Here is a 10,819-nt window from a genome sequence, read left to right on the forward strand (position 1 = left end):
CCAAAGACATGTTGGGTTCACCACATAGCAACAATTTAACATTAAAGTTATGGTTCAATTTGCTTATAGTTAGTCCTCTAATGTGTGCGAAGTTTAAACATTCAAAAAGGTAATGCCGCGCATTTTCACAAGGAGCTCCGCAAGAACAAGATTGATCAGCGATTAGATTTGATCTATAAAGATCGTAGTTTAAACTACTACACATATTTCTAAGTCTTGTGTGAGCAATATTTACTTTTCTTTTGCCTATATTATAGTATTTTGGGCACACAAATATCTGTGGGGTTATCGCTGATCTGAAAGAAGATATTGTAGGTGTATACATACATGTACCTACACAAAGCCTTTATATACGTGTAACTACAAAATTAATTCGGCATCGATGGAATTTATCCCAGAGTAGTGTATTATACATAAGACGGCTCATAAATGAAATGGATTTTTACAAAAAATAATATCATTATTCAAAATGTATATACATCAATTGATGAAATGAACAAAGCTTATACATAATCTTGTGCGACTTTTCAAAAGAGAATACATACACTTATTCTGTTTTCTTAGTCAGTTTCGGCATAATTTACAAATATACTAGGCACAATTTAGTACGCACTACGGACTTAACTGATCGTCGCTTTATTGCTATAGTGCTCTATCTTCATTTTTTTTATGAGTTTTTTATATCGCTGTGTTCGTGAGAACAAGATCTTTAATATGACGTAATCGGATTCAAGATTCAGTCGTCACAGAAGAAGTTTTTCGATTCCATTTTGCTCTATTTCCCACATTTTTAGAAACGGGTGAATGCTGTACTGCACCATCTCCGGGACTTAGAGCAAAGTAGAATTCACGCTCAGATTAGCCTATCAATTGCCACACATAATAGTTGCCATATCTCCATACATAAAATTGCAAATACCAATAACATATAATTTAACATGTAATTTACTAAAGTCAATATTTAATAATATTCATATTCTCCGTTTGCTGATAAACACTCCGATATATTTTTGTCCACATACGTGCATAAATAAGTGAGAAAATAAAGGTTAAACCTTTAAATGCGTTTTTCTCCAAAAATGAAATTGGTAGTTAGAGCACTCAAGCAATCAAGCGACGAGTTATCCAATAATTCTTAATATGAACCGATGTTTCATTAATTTAGATTATGATAGGACAATCTCAAACCTTGACAGCGATGTATTTTTCATATTTTTTAAAGGGACATGTTCACAGATTTTCGTATTTTTTTAAATTAAAAAAACAAAATATTTCTCTAAAAAAAGTAATGTTTATTTAAGTCTTAACTTATATCAATAGTAAGAATTTAAAAAGTAGAATACAATTATTGACATAAAAAGTAGAATAAAATTATTGACCATTCTGTGATTAAAACTCAGGACCTCTAGAAGCTAAAAATGGCGTGCTACTTCTGCGCCACGCTTGCGGTAGTTATTCCAACGAATTATAAACGCTGTATGAGGTGCACATGTATTTTCCTAACTATCGAGGAAAAAAGCAATACAAACGCTTATTAATTTAACGAATTCGAGTGATTATCCATTACTGAACCAATAATTAAATCATTTTCCTTAATCAAGACGGTTATTTCGCTTGTTGAAATGAAATGTATGTGTATTTTTGAAAAAACATCGTATATTGAAAATCATCAGTTTTTCTAACCCGAAAAAAGACCATTTAGTTATTACTATAAACTTAATTTGTTACTATAACTTCAAACATTATGATATGGAGTGCAGTTATAAGTGAAATAAGATGTAGAACGAAATAATTAATTTAAAAGGTCATTTATTTGAGTTTTTACTTGGTTTGTCAAATTTAAAAATGCTATTTATTTGACAAATAAATAATAAACAAGACTATTGCAAAGCTATATAAGTCTCCTACCGGTGAAACTCCACCTTTTTCAGCAATATTACTCGTCTATTTGTTGCTATAGCAACCAGAATTCTTGACGTAGGAACACAATGAAATGACGTGCATATTATCCATATACCCATCTATCCATGTTTCAAGTTTCGTGAAAACCTATGAAGAACTTTTAAAGTTATCGCAGGATCCACGATTTTCAGCAATATTTCTAGTCTATTTGTTGCCATAGCAACCAGAATTCTTGACGTTGGAACAAAATGAAATTGCGTGCTTAATCTTCATATTGCCATCTGTCCATGTTTCAAGTTTCATGAAAAAATATGAAAAACTTATAAAGTTATCGTAGGATCCAGAAAAGTGTGACAGACTCACAGACTCACGGACACGCAGAGCGCAAACCATAAGTCCCTTCCTGTTTCACCGGTATGGGACAATAATGACAAAGCGATAATCATTTTGATTCTAACATGATTTGATGTTATTAAAATTAGAACTGTTTTGACATGCACTTGTCTCTAAGAAGATCAGCCCATGTCTTGTTTTCTGAAAATTAATATGCGAAATTAGCCTCCTAGAAATGATATAAAAATGTATTCTTACCACGCTTTGTCTCCTTCGGTTTGCACTCCACAAGAGCTGCAATCGCAAGGATTACCGCAATAGCTAACGTTCGTCGCATCTGAAATAAAACACAAGGACGCACAGCCGTAATGGGATGTTAATTTGGTCATCATTGCGATTAATTATAATTAATAAACTATAAGTTTTACATAATTGTGGTACATATATTTCTTGCAAATAGTATTTATACTTAAAGAACTTAAACAGATTCTTAAAAGATATAAAAGATTAAACGTATAGTCCCAAAAATCGTGCATTTATTTAGGTGTGTGGATGAATAGAATTTTGGAATATCAGACCAAATTAATTTTGAACTAGAAATGGCGCGGCAGAGGCCGACGCGTATCCCCAAGCGGCATGTTTGACCCAGGGGGCACCCAGGGTTGGTAATTGGGCCACGCAGAGTTGAGATTGGCCGTATTGTCATAAGAGATGTCCAGTATCTATTGGAAGTGAATCGGTGTAGAAATGAAGAAGTTAATTTAAAAAACATAAAACAAGAGATGTGTTTGTCAGAAACACAATGCCCCCTCCTGCGCCGCTTTGATTTATTTTGAAAAAAAAAATCATTTGGCAGGTTCATTTCTAATCTCCCTTTTAAACTTATTACTTTCCTTGGATTTGTTTTTTTACCTTTGACCTTGAAGGATGAACAAAAACAATGACCCCTCCTGCGCCGCATTGATTTATGTTTTTATATCATTTGGAAGGTTATTTACTTACCTCCCTTTAAAGCTTATTACTTCCCTTGGATTTGTTTTTTTGACCTTTGACCTTGAAGGATGACCTTGGCCTTGAGATTTTAACCACACAAAATGCGCAGCTCCATGAGATACACATGCATGCCAAATATCAAGTTGCTATCTTCAATATTGCAAAAGTTATGACCAATACACCATACCAGGGGCATAAAAAAGTGAACATCTCTGACCCGGCCCCAACCCAACCCCCATAACTTTTGATCCAGGGGTCAGATCAAACTTCCGAATAGTGCACCGTCGCACATATGCTCATAGCTACCATGTGTGTAAGTTTCAAGGTTCTAGTGCTAATAGTGTAGGAGATAATAGTGGCCAGAACGGACGGACAGACAGACGGACGGACGGGCAGACGGCGGAGATAACCACAATATCCCCACGCTTTTCAAATAGCGTGGGGATAAAAACAAGTTTACAATCAAAGCACATCCGTCGACAATAAAGTCAAGTAGCGATCGGTCGAGTAAAGTCAAAATGAAGTAAAGTGCATTTGGCTATTACAATTGAACAGTAAACTAGATGACATACATGTATGAATAAAAAAGCAGTTCATGCACTTTTTTTAAACAACTATCTTCATAAACGTCAAACATCATAATAAGCGATAGCAATGCTTTACCAATTTGTATGACTAGCAGTGACATACTGGCGGACTCATTTAAAGACTTCATACAAGACAACGGTGAAGTTTAAATGTGTGCAATATGAACATAACTGAAAAAAACAGACAGTTTATTAAGACTTATACATAAGTACATCGTTTTTAATGCATATAATTATAAATAAAGCAATGCGAAATGTCAGTATACTGCAGTAGGTAACCAAATCAATATTACTATGTTTATATGTTAGTAGGTTAAATTAAATTTTAGAACCAAATTCAATGAAATTTCTAAACAAAATAAGAACAGAGAACATCATCATCATTTATTGGCGAATCGGCATATTTGCCTTTGGCCATTTATTTGAATGTAACTATGGCCAAGACATACAACAATACAACATTCAAGCGTACAATACAATAATCACAATCATAGCATTTGGTTAATACAGAGCAAGTGTAATAAGTTGTAGAGCATATTTGCCAGATAAAAGGGAAAAAAGGGAATATTTGTAATAAGAAGCAGCTTTACATCAAATTTACTCTACGAGGTGTTTTACTCAGTCGACGGGAAAATATCCGCAACACAATGTGACCACCTTAGTGTATCACTTAAATACTAATCGCAAAACGTTTTATATTTTAGAATATAATTAAAGTGTTCAATGTCGAAATTCTATTATTCAATCTTTTAAAACATTATCATTTACTATAAATAGCGTTGCGTGTTAAGTTATTTTAATGGGTGTGCCTCCTTTGAAATCGTCTACATACAAAATCGAAAGAATAGGTATTTCCTAGAAGTCAATGCATATAATATTACCTAATGAGTTATATTTCCTCTGATATTAGCGCCTAATGCGAAAACGAAATTTAGGAGCTTACAAAGGACAATAGAAGCAAAACTTAACGGGAAAAATAGAGAAGTAAAAAAAAAAGAAAAAAAAAATAATTAATTAAAGAAATAAATAAAACAATAAAATAAAATGGAACGTATACAATGTACAAAGAACATCCTAGAAGTCAATGCATACAATATTATCTAATGAGTTATGTTTCCTCTGGAATTAGCGACAAATGCGAAAACGAAAATTAGGAGCTAACAAAGGACAATAGAAGCAAAACTTAACGGGAAAAAGTTAGAGGAGAAGAAAATAAATAATAAATTAGTTAATTGAAGAAAAAAATAAAATGGAACGTATACAATGAACAAAGAACTTAACAAATGAACCTTTCGAGTAGCGTCAACACGTATAGAAGGTAGAACGGATACTCATTTTCAATATGTGCAATAAAGTACGTAGATGTATAGACGAGGCGAGTAATAATGAAATAAAAAGATAAATTACATTACATATGATATAATTTCTTATTAAATATTCTTTCTTGATATTATAATATATATAACATATTACAGGTGGCATCAACATATATAGAGCGAAACATCATTTACAATTCGACTAACATGGAGGTCGTTAAGATACACATAATTTGTAATTTTGCTAAGGGATCTTCGGACAGTCATTGTTTACAGTTTTCTTCAGCTATCATTTAGTGGAGTGTAGCCTTTAAGTCTTTACCGGTTTAGACATACAATAATACAATTAATCAATCAATTAATTTGCGTTGATTTTGTAAGATTTTATGAATTTCTGTCTGCCATAATGTCGGCATGTTTAGTGCAATAAGTGGAAGCATTTCTTTTGCTTTGAAATGGATATATTTTCCTCTGATTTGGGTCATGAATGATTTACATTTGTGATGTAATCGATTTTGTTTATTGTTTTTATTTATTTCGTGTTTTATGTTTTCAGGAGATGCTTGATGGTGCTTGCTCCTGTTCGTCGCGTATGGATGATCAGACCAAAGGTTAGCGTTTAGTTATGCTGTATTTGAGCTTCTGTATCATTTATCTTAATGTTTAGTAAATGTTAAGGTGTGTGATAATTGTAAAGCCTAAATGTGTTTTTCAATTTCTGTTTCCAGTTGCGGTATGTCAAAGGATGAACTATGTACATGTGCGTTAGAGGGGAGGTGGAGCAGTCGCCCTGGTGTAATGGATATGGTGTCCGCCTAGTGACCGGGAGGTCACGGGTTCGATCCCCGCTGTGGGAGCGTTCTTTCGATCTCCCATAAAGACACCAAGTACTGGTTCTAGGCCCAGGAAACGGACTCGAGAGCATTTCAAATAAGTAGGAATTACTTTCTATGCAATCGAGCTAAAATAAATAGGTTTAAACTAAAGATGGAGCAGTGAATACGGCATAGATATAACTTCTGGCGAGCAATGAGGACAGTGTTTCTAGACATCTATAGCATCTACGTTGACAAATAATTCGTAGCTAACAGTTATGTTTTACAGAAAAAAATAATATAAAACGATAAAAAAGAGAGGAAACAGAAATAGGAATATATACAATGTACATTAGATCATATACAGTTCCAAACATTCAATATGTTAACAAGGTGAGGACAAAATACAACTAGGATTCTTACTTGTTTTTTGTCTAAGTTTCATAGCATTGCATATGAATTTTGATGTATTTCGTACTTAACTTTCTCTCTTTTCAGACATAATGTATTTGAACTTTGTAATATTTGGCCAGTTCGATGAAATGTTATAATCTTTTCTCAGATCTGAATAGGCAGTACAACATAATAAAAAGTAGTATTCCGATTCAACAACATTTTGCATACAAAGTTTACATATTCTGTTTAACCTGTCTATATTGTTATATCTACCAGTTTCAATCTCAAGGGTATGAGATGAAAGTCTGAAACGGGTTAGTTCCTTACGATGTTTTTCATTTTTTATAATTACAAGATAATTTTCTAACTCGAAATCTTCTTTAAATGTTCAATAGTATTCCATTTTAGGTTGTACTGATAGTGTTTCGTGCCATGACTGAATGTATTGGTCTTTTAGTCTCTGGGAAAACATAGGAAGCGAATAATTGCTCATAGTAAAATCTTTAAAAAGATTACCGTAGCCAAGCTTGTTTAACAAATTTGATAGGGAAGAAAACTATTCAAATCATTAATACGATTCTCTTGAGCAATGTTAATTTGTTTTAGCAAAGTTTCATGCATTAAAGAGTTTGGTGAATTGATAATCTTTAGCCAGTATTTAATTGCTTTTTTTTACAAACGGTTGTTAACGGAAATCTACCAAGCTCACCAAGGACAGTCGCATTTGATGTTTGTTGTTTTACGCCTAGAACATATTTACAAAATTTGATATGTAATTCGTCTTAGTCAGTTAATGTGTATATTCTCCAAACTTCAGCTCCATATAGCAAAATACGGACTACAAGTGCATCAAAAAGTGATAGTTTTGTTTTAATATCTAAGGAAACTCTACTAAAAATCGACAACAAGTGGTGGTATGCCTTCAAGGCCCGATCATTCAATATGTTTACTGTATGATTAAATTTACCATTTGACGAGAAATTAATGCCTAGATAGCAAAAGTTATCGACCACTTCAAGAACATCATTGTTAATAGTCCAAAGAAAATTACAAATGCTTTTCCTTTTTTCGAAGATGCTTTTTTTGTTTTGTTTGAATTAATCTTTAAACCCCATTTACATGAATATTGATATAGATAATTGAGTTGGTTTTGTAGACTGCCAAGATCAGTGGTAAATAAAGCAATGTCGTCCGTAAATAATAACATAAAAATCGATAAAATATCCAAATCATTCTGCGTTAAGTTATTATATTCAATTATCTCTGTGACGTCATTAATGAACAGAATAAACAGAAGAGGGGATAATGGCTCTCCTTGTTTGACATCGAGTGAGATTACAAAAAAAATTGAATACGACATATCAGAAGAGTTTTTAATACACGCTTTTACATTACTATAAATAGATTTGATCATATTAATCATCTTAGAACTTAATCCTGATTGTATTAATTTTACCCATAATGCATCATGGATTACTGTATCAAAAGCCCTTTCATAGTCTTCAATGCACAGTATAACTTAAGTTTTTTTTTAAGTGTAATTTGTATGAGTGAATGAAGTATAAAAACACAGTCAGTCGTGCTACGATTTGTTCTGAATCCATACTGAGCCGTGTTAAATATCTGATTATTTTCGCACCATTTATCGATCCCATTTCTAAGAGCAAGAGAAAAAAGTTTGCAACTATATTTATGAGAGTGATTCCCCTATAATTTACTAGGTTAGTAATATCTCCTTTTTTGAAAATCGGTACAATTGCCCCCTTAAACCAAGGAACAATAACGATTTTGAACAGGAGAAACATAATAATTTTAAAGGCAGTAAGGACTAAACTATTTTTTTAATTTTCTTTGGTATATATAATAATAATTCAAATACTATCGGTAACTGCCAAGTGATACAAGCACTTCTCTCAACAGAACTATATCAAGCTGTTATTTCAAGTTGTGGTATTTAAAATAGTATTTCGTACAGATAAAGCTTCCTTTACATAGTTACACACGTTTATATTTCAAATTTACATGTTGATGTTAATAAACTATGGAACTTTACAACAGATGGATTCATGTAATACAAACGTTTAATGAATATTTGCCGTAGAAAACGGTTACATGCTAAAATACAAATAAAATGGAATTCATGCTGTATGTCCCGTTGAAATATGAACCCTCAACAGAGATAAACTGTCAAAAACCATTACTTCAATATTGAATTTGTTTAAACGAAATTGCCGAAATACACAGATAAGTTGAAGATGCCACAATGCATAGCGCGAATAAAAGGCTGTGTTTATTATGCTTAAATATTGTTTACTTATAATATTGATGAAAATATCATCCACAAAAATGACACATAAGTAATCCGAATGGTTGATGATGGCGTGCGTATTTGAGCGCCATATTTAAAATGTATTTGAACAGTGAAAAGCATTATAAGTAACAGTATAACTTTGTAGGGAGTTTTCAACACGTTGAGGAGAAAAAGTGTAGTGAGACGTTTGAGTAAGTTTTTCATTTAATTGGTTTTTTTTAGGACAGAGTAGAAAATATTAAGAAGGCTTTAGAAGGGATTTCTTACTTTCTCGAATCAATGCTATCAAGAGGCTTCACTCTTTTGCTTTTGTTGTTGTTATTGTTTTTGAAGTTCCCTCGTATACAGCACCTGTAACTACCTACAACTACGTGAAAAGGGTGTATAAGCAAGCTTTTCTTGTCGTAAACAATACATAATACACTTAGTTTCGGGTTTCCAGTAAGTTCCGAGTAGTTGGATCAAGCTTCGAATTATAAAACTATAAATTTTTGACGAGCATCATTTCGGTTCATAAAATATATATTGGAAGGTTTCTTGTGAAGCATGACTCCATATTACCTTGTTAAATGGATGTGTAGTTCGATAAAGATTTAATAATAAAGTTACAGTTAGGAAAATTAACAATAAAACTCTCCAGTATGTTATAACTTCTCTTCTGATGTTTATAGTAATCTCTGTGTATTATATATATTTGCACGCACCTATTGTTGATCGAGTTGCAAATGTACAATTAGTAGAAGAAAACGAATCAATCATGATATATACTTTCAATGTCGGATGTTTTATTCTGTATCTATAAGTTGAATATTTACTCAGAAACTTAGCACATATGTTGTTTCTCATCATCATATTCGCATTATCAAGTTAGAACTCCGTACTGTGTATTCAACTTTGTTTGTAAACTGAACACGCGTTTACTTTCGAAAATAAAACTGGGTAAATGACGGGATAAACACCATATCGGGTAATTGTTAAAAACCGATATGTTTACTTTCTCGGCACCAAAACTTTTGTAGTCTCAGTGTCGTTTAATAAGCGTATAAATATTTAGTATTCTCTGTAAGCATAATGCCATCGGCAGTGAATTAACATGCACATTATATTCAATTGAAATTGTTTAAAGTTAACTTTATACTTATAAACTTCGTAAAATAATAACATGACAATAATTACAATAAAAGTGCAATCACAAATAAGCCCAAACATCAATTTATAGAAAAATGAAAAATATCAATTACAAACATTCAATTTTATGCCAACATCCATAACCAGACACGTGTTCAATAATTGGTGTCTCATATATTTCATTTGATCAGGGAATGGGACCAGCCGTCTTTTTTTTTCTTGCATTACAACAACGCACGAGGCAGATTTTTTTTAAAGAAAATACGTCTCCGTTTAGCATACTGTGTGTCTGATTTGTTGCTTAACTTTACTATTTATTATGAATTATAACCTAGAACGAAGTATCTGGTCAAGCGCAATACATATCTCAACATAGTTTTTATTTCTGTAAAGAAATTATAACTTATTTTAAAAAAAATGAACAAACCCCCTCCCCTGGTTAGATGTTCGGAATCCAGCCAGGAACCCCGTTAACAAATTACACTTTTACGGAAAGTAGTATACCTCTGAAATAAAACTTCCGTTGAATTATGTCAGAACAAAAAATGGAAAACGTTAAAACATCACAAAACAATCGAATCAAAAAAAATAATACTCACAGTCGTATGAGGTGATTCGCGTGTGCGTTTGTGTGACTGCGCTGGTGTGTGACATTGTTTCATTTATGTCTGCATGATCGATGAAGAATGAACGTGTAAATACATTTACAATTCATATTTAATGTTGATATTTCTATGACTTTTATTTACTTTCAGCCCAAAAATAAATGAATAAATAGAATTCACTTAAAGCCCTTGCCTCATAATTATTATTTTTTCTGAGCGCTGCTGTATGGCCGCTTTTCAAATAAAAAATAAAAGCTATTGATTTTATGAGGAAAACGTGTTCATACTTATCTTCATAGTATAGTGTATGATAATAAGTATATGTTGTAGTTTTATACGGATGTGGATAAAAACATTTAAATGATTTTCGTCTTCCGTACCTTTAAAATGGAATACCATGCAAGTGTTCTAGTTGACCTTTTTAAATAAAAGA

At 32.4% G+C, this 10,819-nt stretch overlaps 1 protein-coding gene across 1 annotated transcript in view; it reads right to left on the bottom strand.

Annotated features, from left to right (window-relative positions):
- The window catches only part of LOC127878341 (peroxidase mlt-7-like), a 35,348-nt gene that overhangs the window by 11,338 nt on the left and 13,191 nt on the right, over positions 1 to 10,819 (bottom strand). The window contains exon 3 of the mRNA XM_052424868.1: positions 2,494 to 2,572. Within this exon, the coding sequence (XP_052280828.1) occupies positions 2,494 to 2,572 (79 nt within the window). The remainder of the gene's footprint in view (positions 1 to 2,493; positions 2,573 to 10,819) is intronic.

Source organism: Dreissena polymorpha, chromosome 4 (genome assembly GCF_020536995.1).
Source record: "Dreissena polymorpha isolate Duluth1 chromosome 4, UMN_Dpol_1.0, whole genome shotgun sequence".
Classification (NCBI taxonomy): Eukaryota; Metazoa; Mollusca; class Bivalvia; order Myida; family Dreissenidae; genus Dreissena; species Dreissena polymorpha.